At 43.9% G+C, this 20,223-nt stretch overlaps 1 protein-coding gene across 5 annotated transcripts in view; it reads right to left on the reverse strand.

Annotated features, from left to right (window-relative positions):
• LOC119441924 (adhesion G protein-coupled receptor L4-like) overlaps positions 1–20,223 on the reverse strand; it is a 145,103-nt gene that overhangs the window by 5,629 nt on the left and 119,251 nt on the right. For all 5 annotated transcript variants that reach the window (XM_049661740.1, XM_049661738.1, XM_049661739.1 and 2 more), the window contains 7 exons: positions 16,988–17,096; positions 6,086–6,245; positions 5,229–5,307; positions 5,045–5,111; positions 1,673–1,758; positions 1,447–1,579; positions 72–170 (listed from right to left, as the gene is read on the reverse strand). In XM_049661740.1, the coding sequence (XP_049517697.1) occupies positions 72–170; positions 1,447–1,579; positions 1,673–1,758; positions 5,045–5,111; positions 5,229–5,307; positions 6,086–6,245; positions 16,988–17,096 (733 nt within the window). The remainder of the gene's footprint in view (positions 1–71; positions 171–1,446; positions 1,580–1,672; positions 1,759–5,044; positions 5,112–5,228; positions 5,308–6,085; positions 6,246–16,987; positions 17,097–20,223) is intronic.

Genomic DNA, 20,223 nt, shown 5'->3' on the forward strand with positions numbered 1-20,223 from the left:
CGTCGTAACTGCAGACGTCCATAGCGCAGAGAGCGTTTGTATAGTTGAAAATGCTATACGATAGTGCTTACCGATCCTTTCACCAGGCTTCCCGTGGAAACAATGCTCCTGAATATCGCTTCTCTTGTCTTCTTGCTCATGAAGACGTGGCAAACAAATATTCCCAGTCCCTACAGAAACATTTTTTCCATGTGTTATTCGCCACCCAGCATGTTACAAGGCAATTCTCAATATATAGAACGCTCGCAAGAGGATTAAATGTTGTACTACCAAACAAAATTTTCGCTACAAATTTAGTTCACTCCATTATGGCAAAAGTGCGAGGACAAAGAAACTAAAAGTTAGAATTAAAAAAAAAATACCACATGGACTGCTCATCTTCAAGGCAGACTTGCGAAGCGCACACACGCACGTAAAAAAAAAAAAAAAAAAACACAGGCCGTCCCTTCTTGTTTACGCAATTTGAGGTAGCGCCTAGTGTGTTCGTCCTTTTATAATCCCATAAACTACCCTGTATACCCCGACAACCTTACAAATTATGCTTGCCTGTGAAGTGATAATAATTGCACATATAATTTTCTTTTTAATTTCACGTAGAATGTACAAGTTCTATTTAGATAAAAATATTGAATTGCATTGAGAAGTGTTTCAGTGTAAATAAAATCACACATCATTTAGGCACATTCAGTTTTAGAGAGATAACTAATAACAATGCGTAAACCTTAACAATGCCGAAGCCACAAGGAAAAATACCAATGATCTGTCGCTTCACATTAGCCATGCCGCAAAAAAAAAAAAAAAAGAAAGAAAGAAAGACAGTAGACTTCAGCGATTCGTCTGGTTTTTTTTTAATATACATTTTGCTCTATATACCTCGTTTTTCTCTCGCATGCATGTTACGTAACTGTTAAATACTTATTCAATAATTCTAATTCTTTCTAAGTTGCTTTATTATTATGTACAGCGTTCACACAAGTACTTGTACGTTCATAGTTTTGTACGCGTAGCTGACATTGTATACATCATGGTTATTATTTTTGTACTTTCAAAATCTGTGCTGCTATTCTACCGCACCAGATAAAGACAAAGTAAGGACGCGATTTTGAGCTTTAGTACTGGCTGGGGAATAGCAGGGTCTACTGCCCTCTATTTAACCTAAACTTAACCGGATTGACAAAAAAAAAAAAAAGAAATGGCTGATCCCTGCAAGGAAAGGTAAACGGTGAAATATTGCTGTGTAAGCTGATATGTATTTGACAAGATTCTGGATTCTCCTCTAATAGGACCTACAGCGATAACACGACAACATGCATTAGAGAGGAAAACGAGGTATATAGAGCATAACATGCATTAAAAAAAACGCGTATTTTGGCTCCATGCCAAGACGAAAGAAAACTATGAACTAAGAAAACAATGAAGGTAGTAAAGAACATCAAGGCTATTCACCTGAAGGGAATTGAAGATTGTGAATAAATATGCTCCAACCGTATGAAGTTTATCATCTCCAAGCATGAGGAAGCCGAAGAGCCAGGTCACGCCCAGTATGGGCAGCAGGATGAACGTTCCTCTCACCCAGTTCCTGAATAAAAGGGAGAAAGAAAAAGGAAAGATCTGCGCCTAAGAACGCCCTTCGAGTGCAGAAAAAAGAAATAATCAAAGGAGTCACACTCACTGAACTTTCTCTGCCGTCGTCTTCTCCACCACACAGCGGACGTGAGACATCTTCCAAAGCACGAGTATAAGTGCGCCCAAATTGAGCTGTGCGAGAAAGTGAGAAGATTTATTTTAGGAAAAGTAGAGCGGTTCGCTTGGGGTCCTCTAGCCTCCTACCTTGCTCAGAGGGAAGAAAAATAGCAAAAACAGAGAGGCATGAGGAACGATGATGAAGATAGGCAGCATAGGAAACGACTATATGCACGCTCGCATCGAAGGGGCCTATTTACAGCCTTGAGTATGCGTTAACAATAAAATTTAAAGGGAGCCTTGATGGCTCTTTTCGTTGATACGGTCGGATAAAGGCCAACTAACACTTTTTCAACGAACTGCCTGTTGCCAATCGGCAACAGGCCGTTGCATTTGGTGCTAATGAAGGAGTCAGTGCCTACCGTTCACGGTCATACAAGCAACAAGAGTGTGCTGCCACGTCTCAGGGACTTTGCACAAATCCCAGTATGGCAAGCCCGCACGTTGGACACGATATATCTATGGTCGCGTAAATAGAACAACTCGGCTTAGCTCGTGCAGGAGTCTTTCATAGGTATACGTCGGATGCCACACGACATCCGAAATTTGCTACGGGATCGAGTCTGTTAAAGGGGCTGCCAACCAACTTTCATGGTACCCATTCTTTTAATGCCTTAGAAAGCTTACCGGTCCGAGTGTCTAATCTGAAGTGGTAACGCGGAAAACACCGCGGAACATTTTTTTATTAGAATGTTTCGATCTGAATGAAGATGTAGGCGTTTACTGGAAGCATGCTGAAAACAGCGATAGGTGAGCGCGATAGCGATTATACGCCGTCATTCGTGAGAGGCAGACGACGAGTTAGGCTGTAGCTGCGAGAAAGTATTATTTTGTGTATCAAGCCGGCGTTCCTGCGATTAATGTTTTCTGAAGTATTAAATTATTTCTACAATAATGGCTATGTGTTTTCGTGGTTTCCTGTCCAACTTCGTTGGTCAATAACCAGTCAAAAGTGCTTTTTTTATCGAAGCTAAGTTAAGTTCTAAAAATCGAAACGACGCTTTTACAGGTGATACCCAGTTCAGCGTGCTGCCGTAGCCACGCGTGTGCTAATGTTGTAGTGCTGGCACCAATTTACGGCACAACTAGTCGATGACATTTTGTATCTTACAGGTAGACCACACAACTCTGGGTACTTACTCGCAAACTCGCGCGCATACAACAGTTTGCACGCCGCCATGCATTGCGGGACGTGTGTGCCGCTCGTTAGCGCGGACTTTCTTTACTTCGTAATACGCACCGAATAACGCGCATATGCCTAATAATATACGAACTACAATTTTGAGCTGTAAGTATGTTGTGCTTAACAACAGCCGACTGACGTACAGTAATATTATGTACTACATCCGGAGTACCAAGATTGCACTGCCAGGTAGCGCCACTTACAGGTTTTTAAGACTTTCTTTGCCAGTTTAAAATTATAATTCCTACCTAAATCGCGAACAGCGTGCTGGATTCTTTCGCTATAAATTATGGTCATTTCATTCCCATCAACATCTCACGACCCGTTCTGGACAGTCGTCAGTCCCTTTAACATGTTTGCGGCTAAAAAAAAAAAAAAAAAGTTGCAGGAAATTGCAAAAAAAATATGGCAGACGAATATGTTAGTTTCGATATTAGCTATTTTCGGTGGCAATAAAATCCAGGTATTCTACCAGATGACTTTTTTATATACTATACAAAATGAACAAAAAAAAAAAAAAGAAAACTGTGGCAGTCTTAAGCTTTGAACTGCATTGCTCGAAGAGGCGGACATTACTTGCATAATAAATCAAAATGCATGATTGACTAATTAACAAAAACAATAATGAGGGTTCCTACTAATTACTTTAGACCCAAATTCAAATTTATGAATTTTAGCCGGTGACAATGCAAGGAATATCCACTTGGAACGAATTCTGAGGATGGCACGGATTTGGAGATGTGAGTAATCGAACTTGCGGTAACGGTGCACAGCTGTTTGAGTTAGTTTTTTTTTTTTTTTAACGAAACACCACTTGGATAAATTGAAGTGCAGAATTACTGGAACACTTTATGTGTTTCGTCACACTCATCGATTATGAATACCTGGAAACAGAGGTCACCCTGAGATTCCACGGGATACTCCTTGCGAACTCAGTGGTTATGATTTGTAAATTATTTGTTTACGTTCTGCCTACATCGCCACTATGCATTGCGCTGGGGGAAGGTGTGTGGAGAAGGTGGCATAGCAAATAAGGTAGCACAACTAGCAAACAATGTTGGCAAATATGCAAAAATTGAACACAAGTTACCTAAGAATTACACGCAAACCAATGAATACGCAGCGAAAAAGGAATTTCGACAGTTTCTACATTATCATAGGGAAGATAAGAGAAGATTATCATCAGTTATGGTAGGACCATTTTCTGGTTGTCAGTTCCCTTCTCATATCGTTATCACAAAGAACGATTTGCCAAAAATGTCCGTTCTGTAAGGGTATAGTCCAATATTTTGGTGTACTATCTCGATGGAACGCGTGCATTGGTTCTAAAATGTGTTGGTGGGGACTAATGGCGGTTGAATAATAAATTGTGACATGTGCTGCAACGTATGTAGTTAAGAAATAATTAGTGACGCCTCTCACATTACTGAAATGTTGGAATTCCGCTGAAACAAGTTAAATTTAATTTCCTCGGAACGCTGTGGTGTGAGCAAGCGCGCTTTATTCTAAGTTTAACGCTTTATTCCGGATGTTTTGAAAAGCGCACGTGCGCTAACCAAGACACTTCATTCCCGATCTTTGAAGTCTCGCTTGGAACTTGTTAGGCAAAGAAGGTGACTTACAGGAATAAAATTACTAAATACTTGTGTTGAAAAAGTTGCCGTGATGTCTAGCAAAACGAGACATTAACTTTGAAGCAGTTAGGTTCCGTGTGAGCCCATCTCTACGCTGGCTAGTCCGTTATTTTCACAGTAAAAGAAACTTCGCCATGAACAGGCGTCCAGGAGCTTTTTGTTGTAGTAGAGCCACTTTATTTCTCGCTCTGTGCTTTCCAAATTCGCGATAACATGTATAGCCCAGAAAGAATATCAAAGTATCATGTACAGTAGTATCAAAGAATATCAAGCTACAATATAAAGATAATAACAGGTAGGTGCGAAGGCAAGCAACGCAGCGTGCTACTTTTCATTTCAGTAATCGCAGATATAAACACGAACAGTGATATACTTCCATTTGTAGCGATGTTATCATGTGGTTTACACAATCACGTCTACTTATAATGTGGCTACATGTGTGCAACCTGTTTTAGAACGCAATGCGCAGCGCAAATACACTTACGAGTACAACTGCTGCAACGGGGCCGATAAAACTGTACCGTACACCTTTTTCTTCGGGAAGCCAACAGCTGCAAAGAAAAAAAAATGAGGGCAGCATATATGTACAATTGTACAACTGCATATGCGATAAGCAACGGTGAATACTTGTCCTATTTGCGCCAATTACTTTAGCTTAAAAGACTTACAATGGATCGCTTGGTTTTCTGTAAATGTACAGCTCGTATCGAGAACCAAGAGTGATGCCTGCGATTAAAAGGGGAATTCCTGAAAGTAAAAACAAAAGTTAAAATTAGAAGAGTTGGGGTGCTGATCCAACGTCGTTAGGCAATAAATTATGGCAACAAAGCAACGAAACGCTGTTTGGGCGAAACAAAACGAGTGCTGTTTCTACTTGTGCTACTCATCACCGTCTTCATGAAAGGATTTCTTTTAGCAGCGTCGTGATACTTAAGGGTGGATAACAATTTTTCACTCTCGTGAAAACTCGGTTCGCTTTGCTGATTTCTGCAGAACTGATTTGCTTTTCGTTAACGTATTCAACTGTGCTGGCAGCAGATGGTGTTGCATGGTGTAACGTTAAGAGGGCATGTCGCTTAGCTTATTTAGGTCAGTGTGGCGTAACTTGTCCGCACCTTTCATCTCTATACGTTCGTATGTGTGTATAGGACTGTATGCTTTGAAATTTTTTGAGCCTGTGACATTGATTTTTCTTATCTTACAACTTTATTCATTATTATTCTTAGTAGTATGCGAAAAGGAGTAGCCGTCACCGTTATTGGGTGACTACATGTCCTTTTATTTTCATTTCAATAAAAAAAAAACAACTAACGTGTTTGATCTTTTACTCGCACACGTTAGAAACATCGCACATTAATCAATCAATTGAGAAGTTCATCGGGCATCCAAGCAACAGCAATCACGTGCATAAAACCCCTATTCAAAAGGTTACTTCAAAGATGCTACATTGACATGAAAGCACCAGATTGCGGTTACTCCGCCGCTTATACACAAAGAGTACGCGAAGCCTTGCATCTGAGCTCACCGTAGCCGGCGAAGTAGTACCTCTCGTAGTATGTGCGCTTCTGGTTGAACACTTTCCAGAGGAGCACGATGATGTGGCAGCCTTCCAACGCCATCCACCCGAAGACCGACAAGAAGAAGAAGTGAAGGAAGAAGGCCACGACGGCGCAAGGTATGTCCGGCTGGCGGGAAATACGTCGGTCAATCTAATATCAGCATAAATCTAAACACGCAGGAGTTGAAAGCAACTGGCATGCATTGGTGCATGTAAGGTCCGCCTGAGTTTGTAAAATTAACTTAATTCAGGCTCTGAAATGTATCTCTGGAACTACAGATTGGTTAGAAACCGACTGCGGATTGATCGGCCGTTCCACTACCTTGTAATTACGCCTAACAGGTGTTCTGATTAGTTAATTCCTGTTCGCGCTTCACCTAATACTGACTGTACGCATGGTGCTTCTCGGGTACGTAATAGAGTCACATAGATCGATTGCAAGTGCATAGATCGAATTCGTGGGGCCACAACATTTATATGGGGACGGCTTAACAGTGAAGCTGTTTAGGCTATATACATGGGCTGCATACATTATGAAGCTATATTTTTTTTTCATACAGCACCACATTACGCCGAGACAAGCGCCGCCGCGGTCACCGCACCTTCCACGCATTTGCCGCAACCACTGCTGCAGCCGCGCCGGCAACTCCGACGCGCCTGACGTTATGAACACAGAAGCGGAGGCAAAGTGCACAGGCGCTGTCTCCACACTCTTTCCTCTTCTCCCCTACCCGTCTCTATTGCTGCGGTGCCGTCGGCACACTCTTTCCCTCTCTCCCCTACCCGTCTTCATTCCAGCAGCACCGGCACCTTCGATGCGCGCGACGTTAAATCCACAGAAACGCAGGCCACATGCAGAGGCGCCGTCGCTACACTCTTTCCCCCTCTCCCCATAAACGCGCGTGACGTTATAACCACAGAAGCGCAGGCCACGTGCGCAATACTGACCAATCGTATCGTCTTCATTCCTTTCCACGACACGGACGCAAGCCGGATGCCTACATGCGGCGTTGCATGTAGGCACCCTAGCCCAGGGTACCCTACCCATTTACCCCCCCCCCCCCCTCCCCTCCTGTGAGCGCATGCGGGGGAGACATACAGGGGCTAAAGGTAAGCAGCTTCACTGTAAGAACAATTACTTGCCCAGAAGCCAAGCTTAGGCGTGAATTATATCAGCTATTGTGTTGACTGAGGACATCCGAGCTACAAGCACCATAGAAACTCCACGCGAAGCACACGAACTTGTACAACTATGTACTTTACTGCATTTCATTTCAACTGGCGTTTTATTGCGATATCAATTATATGGACACTAATGGCAAATGTCTGCCGTCGTCGGTGTCAGCTTCGGCCTCGCCATGAGATTTAGTATGAAGTCCAAGTGCGATAAGATCGTGGCCACGCACCATATGCTGTAAGTGCAAGGGGAAGCGTGCGAGGGTGAGCCGAGAAAGAAAGATGAGAAAGCACAGCCGTCTTCCCTCACGTGCAAAGCAGCAGGGGGGGGGGGGGGGGGGGGGGGGGGGGGGTTCTACTCTGGCGGCCGCTGAGCGCGGCCGCGCAGCCCCTATCTTGAAAGCGATCTCCGGTGGGTACAGAGTTTAGACGCACCGAGGGCTGAAGGATTCGTGTGTGTTGTGTTCTCGCGGCTTAGTTCGCCTTGAAGCGAGAGGCTGCACGAAGGCCAATTCGCTCGCTGCTGCTGCTGCCGCTAGTCATGACGCCAACGTTTTGACAGCAAATGTCCACGGTCATCAAGTGAGATGTGTTCATGTTTGCTTGCGCGCGCGTGACAACATGTTTGATCATGAGTAAGCGAATGTTTCCAAGTCTATACGGCCAATAAAGCTAATTTCCTTAATTCATATAGCTGTCTGCTGTGCGAGATCTCACATGCCGCGCATCAGAAGGGGAACTGCTACAGGATGACGGTGGTTCCTACAAAGACCCACTTTAGTACTTTTCACGAAATCACCTCACACTATAGGGACGGCAGGAGGTTTTTTCCTCCCCCCATCAGAAGCTGAACAGAGCTCAGGCAGTCACATTAAGAATGCTTCAAACTGAATCTTATCCTACACCTTTTGTGCTTAACAAAATTTACCAGGTGTTTCCCGCGGAATGTAAAAGTTGTGGACACACTCCGTGTCTATTTGATCATGTGTTCTGGCTGTGCTCCAACCAAAGGGCTTCGGACCTCAACAGTGAGGAGGACTGGAGTCGACGCATATCCAGCGAATTCCTCCATGATCAACTCCTGGCCGTCCGGAGAGCTCACGACATCGGGAAAGCCTTTGGCCTACCGGTGCCTACATGGGCGGAGCCACCGACTTAGCCTGGGGGCTTTTGCCCTCGGGCCCTAGTTTCTCTGGACCAAAATAAAGTTCTTGCCATGCCATGCCATATAGCTGTCTAATAATTTGCTATCGCAATAGATTCTTCGTCTTTCGGGTGATACAGCGACGCCTTTTTTGCATGAGCCTTTTTCTGAGGTAGACAGCAGAGAGGAAGGTTATCGAGAACTTTTCCATTCAAATTGGTTAACTGCAAGGGCCCAGATACGAACTCCGAAATTCCCATTTTCATGGTTCCATCCGACGAGCTGACGTACAAGGAAGGCATCTCGGTGCTACTGGAGGCTTTTGTGCCGAGTGACATAGAGAGTGCGGAAATAAAATTGGAGGACGCTTAAGCTTCGCTTTTAAGAATGGAACGCGATAGCACCGGCGGCGAACGCTATGCACGTAGGCGAGCTTTCTGGTAGAAACGCAGCCTCTTGCGTGGGTCGATCCCGGAGATAGTGCACAACCACGCCGAAATAAATTACATCATTTTTTTTTCAGGTTCCTGTGTTTGTTTCGCACTTTAATTATTTCAGTCTGAGAAGATTTAACATAAAAGGCATGCGCTGTGGGTGTTTTGTTTCATGACATTTGTTTGTGGATTGCCATTCTCAAAATTCCGAGGAATAGCTTTGTCAAATATGTGAGACAAGGTATGAGCAACATTAGTGATAGAATGGTGTGGCAATATAACCTGCATATAACGCACGTCAAATATGAAGGCGTGGCATATGCATATACCTAAATATATTCGGAGGGCCTGCATGGTTGGGGACGATTTTCTCCGCCACCCGCCGACATCGCACGCCAACGCCGGTTGCCGACGCCGGATTTTCTGCGACACGGGGCCCTTAACGCTATCGCGTTATTAAACACACCAACACATGCTGGCCTTGGACATTGGGCACTTGTCCGCACTGCATGCGCTGCATGCACTGCATGCGCTGTAGATTCTGGTGATGTCTATGAACAGCATTAACAAAATTGCAAGCGCTTGCGGTCTTGATAGGTCTCCTGGTCGAGGCTGCCCTCAAGAGTGAGTGCGTATCATCGCATGCTAACTTGGACACTTTCGTCGCAGCACACGACCATATATTTTAAGGATTACGCAGCGTGTCAAAAAGGCTTGAGCTGGTCCACATGAGCGACATTTGCATAAACTCTACAGCCTGCGTGGGTTCCGCGAGAAAACACACTGAATACTTTTCAAATTGTGAAAAGCCTCACGGTGATTGAACGAAGTGACTGTCCTTCACTCGATAACGAGTTAAATGACCCAACGATTACAAGGAATGATCTATCACAAGGAAGTTCTCACTGCTGTTCGATGACGACGACCCATTTGTGGACGTACTTTAAGAAATAAAAAAGTTTCTCATTCGGGCTTTCAACCATGTTCTCTCGCGCCATCAATTTGTCCTCTATGTGCCGTCAAAGAGTGGCACCAGGCATGACGCGTCCACTGTTCGGAGATGTTTTGAAGAGGACTTATGAAATGCACCTAGCCTTGCACTACGTTAGAGATGAGCAAATATTTAGCTTCAGCAATCACCAGTGCCATATTCTTACTTCTCTACCAATCAACAATTATGCCAAGGTCTGCAATTGACCGGTGTGCGTATACCACTTACGAACGTAATTCGGGCACATCTAAACGTTCTGCCTACACCACCATCCGGAAATGATCTGGTGCTCAGGACGCCTTAGATCTATAATCCACCGCCGCTTCAGTTCATCAGGAAGCAAGTTTAGAGTGTTTACATTTTGACGTGGCATGTCAGAGGGTCTATACTTCGCATGTGAGATTCTCGACACATTCTTTTTGTGAGCCTCTTCATATGCATGTCATCTGCATGAAAGTAAATTATCGAACATAGGCTTTATGCATACGAATCTTTTGTTTGATCATTGCATGGAGAACGTGGTAAACTCATCTTACATGTCTTCAAAAATCGTCACCCCTATTCATCAGATTGTACACTCTTGTAATAAAAACCATTACGTCTGCGCACGAGTTGGGAAGATGCCAATTATCCTCATCGCAGCGTGTGTTTACTCCTCAAATAAATTTGACTGAGACAGGCAGAATGACATAATTACTGTAGAACCTGGTCCTTAGACCCTCATACAAAAAAAAAAAAACTTGGTTCTCGACCTGACCGTATTAAACGCAAGCAAACGAAACACGAGTGTCACGTAAGCGAGCTTCACGACCAAACGGCAGAAGGCTTCTGTGATACTTTTCACCCAGAGTAGCCACTGCCACATGGAAGGAAGATTTTGAAAGATCCTCTCGCTGCTTTCCACAACAGCATCAGCATTTCAGCTTGTCAGCTCTCCTAGAATTATGCCGGGGGTCTAATGCGATGCCGGTGAAATAGATTTTTTTTTCAGAACGACCAGGGCCTGCATGACGTTACTGTCATTTCAGATCTGAGAGAGAGAGAGAGAGAGAGATTCAACTTTTATTGATGCCAGCAATCACGAGGGCGCACGCAGCCTCCCTCCGCCTAAAAACAATTCTGTTTCCTGTTGAAGAGACTGAAGTGGTTCTGGCTAAATGTAGACGTTCACGTACGCTGCCTTTTCCCATGACTTCAACTAGTCACAATTAAACTGGTCTTGTCATCGTTCGTGAAGAATAGAAATGTGGATTCTCGATGTTGCTGATGAACTCCACAAAGTATTTGCTGCAGTGTATTGTCTGTGCTTTGCATCATCTGTAGAGCTGCAAAATGTATTTAACAATCCTTCTACGGAACTGTTTTTGTACGGGAACGGTGCTTATGTGAATGATGCCCTTGAAGTCGTTTATCAAGCAACTCAGGACTTAAATGGAAGCAGTGGCTGCAACTTGAACTTTCGCACTTGCATTCTCGGTGTCGCCATCGCCGCAACAATCTTCCCTAAACTCATTCTCAGCTTGATGGTGTGGTAGAGCAATTGCCGTCGCTCTAAATTTGCACTGATCATTGCGCTATTGCTAGAACGACCGTTGTTTCTCGGCAGGCCATTTTTGTGCCGTTCTGCCTGTTTCAACGTTGCGTTAGTGACTATGGGCGGCTGCACACGCAAAAGTGGCAGCCTCGCTTTCCCGCTTTCCATCGACGCATCAATCAATTGCTCCTCTTGGCTTTGTATGGTATTTTCAGGTTTCAGACAATTGCTCCTCTTGGCTTCGTATGTTAGTTTCAGGTTGCCTGCGGTGGATCCTGTGGGCCCTCTTTTCAATACTAGAAATAGTTTTAGGCGCGGACGGAGAATATACACGGGCAGGCACACGGTCCGTGTCTTATTTTGCGTCTAAAACCATTTCTAGCCATTTGCCAACTAGCACGACAGCAGACGATACTAAGCTCTCTTTAATATCACCCTACTGTGTTCGGCCCTCTGCTACATGTTCTCCCTTGTCCAATGTTCTTTCGCACGCCGCTGTGTGAGTTAGCTCGTTTGAATAGGTTTGTTCTGAGTGCTGCTTTCCGATCACATCCTCACATATGAGCTTTACGCTTGGTTTGCTTGGCGCTCGTTCACCCGAGAAAGGGACGAATATTTGACTTCGCGATCTTATTCCCGGGTGCGGTGCTGAAACCGTCATTCAGCTGAGCTTCATTCACTGGGGAGGTACACAATGCACTAGCAGGCACAGATGAAGAAGTGCACTCACAGAGTGGCTCGGGAAATATTTCAAGACAATAAAATAAGACGCGTGAGAGAGGCAATCGAGTGGGACGCTCGCGACGCGGCACCGCCGGAGACTGGACCGGTGGTATCCAATTATGTCTTATCTCGGGTTTAGCGCGCTCCCGGACCTGGCTACAGCTGTAGGGCACGTGCGATCGCACACGAAACGGGAAGTTAAATGGAGAGCGACGCACACAGTTGTCCCTACTGTTGCCAACTGGCACAGCAACTGATAATACACGAAACACTGCGACTTTTACTGCATTTGATATTGCGCTAGTTGCTGCTTTCAACGCGTTTTCTCTCGGTGGGCTCGGTGGTATCTCTCTAAAAAGTATTCCTTTGTTCTCGCCAGAGAACCCACAGTCACGGTATGGTACCTGTCATAGGGTAGCTCAAGGAAATGTTTCCAGCCTTATTCGTTGCATTCTGCTACATATCGGACATTTTCAGTGATTACCAAGGACGGATCGCTTTACGCTTGACGTTTGCAACTGGTCATCAAGCGGTACCCGACTTCAGATGCAGGCAAAATCACTGAAAGTGGCATACTCAGCTGAAGCTCCCCAAACAGCCTGGGTGTCTCGACAGAAAAACGTGCATCAACTGCATTTAAACTCTAACCTATTACTTTCTAAGCTGTTCCATTCAGTAGTCAAGTGGTCGCTTATAGAAAGACTCACCAAGATTTGTCTGTCATTGTTCATTTGGACCTCTCCCGAAGCACACATGTCGCTCATCATAGATTGCGATCTAGATTCATTGGAATGGAACTCAGTTCCATTGCACACCTGTTAATGTTCACCGCAAAAAAAGACATCACAATTATCAGTGCGTTCCACGTTGCGGTTAAATCGCCCTTTGAGGGTTGGTTCGATACACGTTTTCTGTGTATCACAAAATTGGAGCAAGCCGCGAAAATCACCGATCATAAAGCAGCAGGCTGACATGGGAACGCAAATGAAATGAAAGGCTGTGCCACCGGTCTAGTTAGGAATTAAACCTGCAGACCGCTGGTTTTTAGGTGGTGCAGGCTCATCAGCAATAGCATTTTCTCGGACACTCTGCTGCTTGCAAGCATGCAGATCATGTTTCCAGAAACAGAAGTCACTGGAAAAACGCTCCGATGCGTGATGAAAGAGACAAGCCATGTAGTGAGCTAAAGAAGCAGTCAAGGATGGCGACGCGCAAGCTCGTTTTATACGGGAACATATAAGAGCTGGAGTGGAAGGTAAAAAGTAAATCGTTATGTTCTACGTCCCAAAGCCACAATCTGGCTATGAGAAATGCCATAGTGGATGTCACGGAATAACCTTGGCAGCCAGTGTTCTGTAACGTTCACCCAGAGCTCGGTACCACAGCATTTGTCCATTCCGCTCCCATAAGGAATGGAAAGACATATGGGGAGGCGGGGGGGGGGGGGGGGGGGGCGAAATGCTGCAGCCAGGAATGAAACCCGTGGCTTCGTGCTCAGGAGCATAACGGCACAGCCACTGAAACACCGCAGCAGGTTCAGTGCCAAAAAGCAAGGAATCTGCAAATGCTAATGCACTGGCGAATCTCCGTGCAAGAGAAGAGGCCGAAGCACTAAGGGACAAAGCCTTGAGGGCGTAGAGACCGGAAGCCGAGCCACGGAACGTCGAGCAATGCCGACGGAAGGGCGACAGTTGGGTACGTGCGTTAGAAGAGAGCTGTGAATATGTAGAGTACCCCCAATGCCCACATGTACCTTGACACCGCACAACCGTAATACGCGTCAGGACAATTCGTCGGTCATTTATAGTTTCATTTGCAGAATAGTCATTCGCATTCGTCCTCTCTTCACATATTTTTCCCTTCCTTGTGTCCCCCTAGCGCAAAGAGCCACCCAGGCGCGATTATCGCTAATTTGTTTGTCTTGCCATTTTCTCTTTTTTCTCCGTATAGATAAACAAAGAATTCTTGACGCAATGAGTGACCTTCTGTGGTAGAAACGTTTCGTAGTTTTTCAAAACCATGCACCAGCCAAAACAAAAGAATGTGAAGTATCCTGCATTCAAATACTGGCATTAAACAAGCAAGCAGCGTCTTTTGTTTTGTTCCGGATTACCAAAATGTGAACCGACCAGCTTTTAAATATGCAGCTACTTTATACGGATGACTGGCGTTGAGAAATGACACTAAGAAGTATACCAGATCACCACTTCATGCGAATTATCACTGTTATTTCGCAAATAGTGGTCATTGTAATAGCTGCCCACAAGTGCTGGCACTTTTTGGTGGATTTGACGCTCTTGTTTCATCTGTGTGGCATGCTGCGCGTGTACGCGAAGTGAAAAACAGCGCGAACAAACAAGGACAAATGCAGAAAACGACACGGTGTTGACTCTAAACTAATTTTACTAAGAAAATGAGCTTGCAGAACTGGGTCGTCGTTTTTTATCCCTTTGTCCTTGTTTGATCACATTGTTTCACACGTTCTAAGTGTACCTTAACCAACTAGCCCACATCGTTATCTTGGATACTGCATATGATAATGTAGCATGTTCAGTATTGAGAGAAGGACTACCTACGTGCTAAAAAGAATCTCGGTATTTGTTAATTGCTTGAATGGTGACTGCAGCGGTTGCTGACTAAGCTACCGTCCAAATTTTTTGCATATGGTAGGTATCAATAGAAGTACACTTTCGCAGATAAGTTCACCCTATCTTTCTAAATGAGACGGTACTTCGCAAAATCAGATTCAGACATATACAAGAGTTACATTCTTGCATACTTATTAGATAACTAGGTTACTGAAATCGTGGACGCACAATTACTAAACCATTATGTACAGATGGGCTTACTTCCAGTCGAAACAAGTATAAGACCCATCAGTAAGCTTCACTCAAGGGAACTAAACACAGCATGAGCTGAAAAATACAGAAACGTGAGCGCCAGAATCTATTTAAAATGCTCCTCGTGCTGCGCACAAAACATGAAGCGTTAATTTTTGGGCAAGCCAACGAATCCTTACACCGGAATTTCTCTTTCTGCCGCTACGCCAAAATGACTTTCTGAGCACACTATTGTCTCCACGCTACAAAGGCATGAAACTATAGCTACTAAAAAAGGTTCATCTAGCACCTCACAAATGCTTTCCTCATCCTTAACGTTGCCAAGCGATCCACTTAACAGGTAACTTAATAAACCTAATAATGTGGAAATCTTAAACTTTACACAGCGATCTAAGCCCTTCTTTGGCGTGTCTCCTTACACTCATCGAGTTGTTTAAACAAGGAAGTAAACTCTCATGCTCCAAAAATTTTAGCTACACTATGTTCGAAATGCGCACCAAAATGCACTTGTATGCACGAGTAAGCCCAATATGCCATGCAGACTAGCATTTCGGTGAGACAACATTCGAAAGAAAGCATCAGTTTCCAACCTCCTACCTAGGATTATAAATGTACAGTTTCAACTTAAACCCTTCTAGTGTTGTCGACCCAAAAAGCAAGCCCTTACTGCCCGTTCATACTGCAACATAAAAACATTGCGTAGCTTGCACTGGAGGCGCAATGCTTAAGAGACAACGGAGCTGATGGGCACCTAGATAGTCCTGGCTTTTGGGCTAGGCTAAGCACTACCAAGTCAACTGCAGCATTTTCCGGAATTTATTGATTATTGATCGATTATCGATTACCTATTGATTGGCGATCGATTGGCTATCACAAGGTATTGGCCAGGTATTTCGGCTAGGCTAAGCACTACCAAGTCATCCCCAGCATTTACCGGAATTTATTGATTATTGATCGATTATCGATTAGCCATTGATTGGCTATCCATGGGCTATCGCAAGGTATTGGCTACGTATTTGGGCTAGGCTAAGCACTACAAGTCATCCCCAGCATTTTTCCAAATTATTCATTATTGATCGATTATCAATTAGCTATTGATTGGCTATCGATTGGCTATCGATGACTGGCTAAGCTTAAGTAGTCCCAACCAAGCTTAGCTAGACTTAGTCAGGCTCAACCTAGCTAGTTCACAGGGGTATGTGCCATTGTGCTTGGACCCTTTCTGCACTGCCGCCAGGATCGGCCCACGTTTTTTCCGACTACGGACGGACTAACGGCCGGCTTAAACAGCTCCGCTGTTCATATATATGTGCAGTATTTAGTAGAAAAAAAAAAGTTACGAACAACTTCGAATAATATCACGCACAACTAAAATTTCAACCACTGGTCTAGGAGATCATTGTTAGAGCTAGGCATGATATCATGGTCTCAATATGAACACATTTTGGCAGTGGTCTATACGTAATAAAGCCAGAGTGCGTATTAATAAAAATATCCAGACACATACTTCGTTTTGACCAACTTAAAATGGGCACAGGATGCTTGCACATTCTCATGTTTCATTGGTCCTTGTATCTCACAGGCTCATGCAGATGGGTTACTGTCAATTTACGATGATCGCGAAACTCAATGTCTCCATGGAATATCCCATGCCCCGCAAGATCAGGCTATTATCCTATATCATTTCGACGTCTAGGAATTGGTGTGACACTTTCGATACAGTAAAGTAACCTGTGTCAAAATCGGATTGTCGGATACCCAGCCAACCGCTCACATTTAATTAAGGGCTCTGTAGACGTTGCATGAGCTCCTAAACTTATAGATATCGAAGATGCTCACTTCATGCAGAAGTTACGTTCATAAAGCTTTCGTTACGCTCAAGCAAACAAACCACGCAGTAACGAGTCATGCGCTGCATGTTCAAGCATGGGATAAGAATAACAAATCATAGTTTTTTTCTAATAGTGACACACAGAAATTTTCGATTTCCAGTGACAGGCGAGGAGGTACAGAACGTGAGAACTTACGGCTGTTTTCCGCATGTCTCGCTCCATTCCAGACAAGAGAAGGATTTCAGCGAACAAAAGCGATAAGCATAGGTTTCGATGGATGGTATTCCTGATGCCCTTTAGTTGCCTGAAACAGAAGACATCAAAGCTCCCTTCAACGCATCAGTGAGAACAATATCGTATTTACGATGTAATAATCCACTGCGAATATTTAAACGAAAACTTTTTTTGTGACCGGGGCCCTTTGTTTCGAGCTTTCGCAAGAGCGCGACACTTCATTTTCCGCAATGAACAATTTAGCGGAAACCGCGGCTGTAAACGAAGCGTTCTTGTATGATAATACCACATGATTGATCGAAGAACAGTTATTCGGGAAAATACGAGACAGTGCCTTTTCTCCTAATCGCAATATTTATTCCTGTGATCTGCCTCAAACTTAAGATGATGAAACGTGGGTCAATATAATAGTCTACTGAAGGAAATAGAAGGCATTTATTTATTTATTTATTTATTTATTTATTTATTTATTTATTTATTTATTTATTTATTTATTTATTTATTTATTTATTTATTTATTTATTTATTTATTTATTATTTATTTATTTATTTATTTATTTATTTATTTATTTATTTATTTATTTATTTATTTATTTATTTATTTATTTATTTATTTATTTATTTATTTATTTATTTATTTATTTATTTATTTATTTATTTATTTATTTATTTATTTATTTATTTATTTATTTATTTATTTAATACTGCAGGCCTTGGCGCGGCCCAAGCATGCAGGAGCGGCATACAATCGAAAACTAAAATGGCCAAGAGAAAGCAAGAACATTTCATTGAACAAATATTTGTGACTAGCAGCATAGTTCCTGCATTTGACTTTACAAAACTTTATCAAGCTATTGTGAGCCATATGAGGGTATTCAAATGGAAACATCGAGATCATCCTCACGTAATACTTGAAGCAGTTCATTTGAATTTCTCATGGTCATTTCATTCTCTCGTCTCAGGGTGCCAGCAAAGTGGCGGCTTAATTTTCCTAATTTATGCTTACTAAAACAAGAAACATCACCTTACGCGATGGTAACAGCAGCGAAGGTGTAAAGCAGGCTTTGTGACATATTCCTATTTTCTACTAAAACGTGGTCAAATGCGGAATGGTGGCTTGCTGAGCTAGTTCGTTCAATGCAACTTATGTAACAGCGCGAAAAATAACAAGGAAGGGACAACGATAGCAGTTTTCATTCTGTCTCTATCGACGTCTCTTCCTTGTTATTTTTCGCACTGTTACATAAGAAAATGGTCAAATGGTTAACCCAGACAACCGTCATCAAGCTGCGCACGGCTCATGATTATATCTAATGTACATGTTGTAACGGAAAACACCATAGCTGCAAGAAATGACTGAAGGTGTGCGAAACAAAGGGCATCATAAGAGGCGTTGACTGATGCCTTCTTTATTCCACTATTCGATACATTTTTAAGCCTTTGTCAGGCCTAATTGCTTATCTTTATTGTATGATAATTAAACTGAAGAAATAAGTGTTATTGAGTCACTTTGTATGTGACCAGAGTAGACATAGCCTTACAGTGACTTCCCAGTAAACTCGCAAGGTGGCAGAGCTGTGTTTAGCAACCCACTGATTGGCTTGTTGGCGTATTTACTATGACGTTACACTAATAATGTGATGAACCAAATTTCCGAGCAGACAGTTAGCCTTTGGTTCTGCGTTAGGGTAAGGAAAAGCCCTAGTGAGTTATGGAAGATGGCTCAGCAACTATATGGTGATGATGCATTATTGAGAAGCCGTGTCTGTTAATGGCGCCAAAGGTTTCAGGACAGCTGAGATTCGGTTAAAGGACAATTACAGAGTCGGCCACCCGTTGACGTCACGTTGCGCTGCAAATGGGAAACGTGCGCGGCAGTTACAGCATGAAAATCGCCATGCTGGTGTGCGCATATCCGAAGGTCCGAAATTGAACAGGTATGTGTGTCATCATACCTTATGCAATAATTCAGGGAAACGGAAGTGAATGAAAAGTCGTCCCTCAGACACTTACAGAAAAACCGATAGAAACCAGATGAACGATTATTATTGCGATAGCAATTATATGGACACTTCAACCGGCATTTCTGCCGTCGCCGTCGTCGTCGCCGTCGCCGTGAGGTTCCCTATAGATAAAATCTTCGCCGCGCGCCGTATGCCCGAGCGGAAGCGTGCGGGGATGAGCGCTATCACGGAGAGCGAACGCACTCAATCTCCCACGCGCAAGCAAGGAAGCGGGAAGCCAGCGCCGGAGGGAGCGGAGGGGGGGGGGGGGGCGCACTTCCTCTCTGCCAACAACCGCGCTCGTCGCTCGCTCGCACCGTCGCTTATGTCCACACGGTTCTGACCTTTATGCGCCGTGCATTCGCCGCTCAGTTTCCGTTGAAGCGATAGACCGCACGTACCTTCGCCCGTTGGTGCGGCGTATGCGCTTGCTGCCAGCGTTTTGACAGTCGTTGTCTGCAGTCATTCAGTGTGATCTATTCATGTTTGTTTGTGCGCGCTCACACCACGCTTGTTCAATCAGTTAGTAATAGTCGGGCCACATTTTCCAACGCACGCTACACATGCAATGCTGCCCGGGTCGGCAGTGCAGCGCTACAGGTGTGTCCCTTCGCACGCGCTGCCCACGGGAAGCGCTTCTCATCAACACCACCGTTTCACACGCGCCTTCTCGTGGTCATCGAGACTTTCTTCATGTCGGTCTACTTACGCCGCAGCACACCTGCTTACTTAATCAGCTCATGTTTACTACAATTCATATTGCTACCAAAGCCGCTCACCTTACTTCTTATGACATTGCTGTGTTGCTATCGCATTCATTGCTTCGCCCTTAGGGCGAAACTGTGACATTTTTTTCACTTTTGGAAAGGACCGGAAGTGATCTGAGAATTGTGTTAAGCATCCGCCATGAACCATTAAAGTTGGTGTTACCAGTATGACCCTCAAATGAAATGAAGAACAACTGAATGACGAGGTCACGGCTCACTTCCCTCTAACAAAGTTAAATGAGAACTATGTATAACAAAGACAATGTTTATCGTATTTTTGATGACTAGAGCTCGGTGCACTAAGAAAAAGTTGTCGCAGTTTCACCTGAAAGGCGAAGCATAAATTGCGATAGCAAATTTGTAGAGAGCTATACGGAGTAATGATATTAGCTTTATCAGCTGTATAAACTTGGACATGCAGCAGCAC

This window comes from Dermacentor silvarum, chromosome 2 (assembly GCF_013339745.2).
Source record: "Dermacentor silvarum isolate Dsil-2018 chromosome 2, BIME_Dsil_1.4, whole genome shotgun sequence".
Lineage (NCBI taxonomy): Eukaryota > Metazoa > Arthropoda > Arachnida > Ixodida > Ixodidae > Dermacentor > Dermacentor silvarum.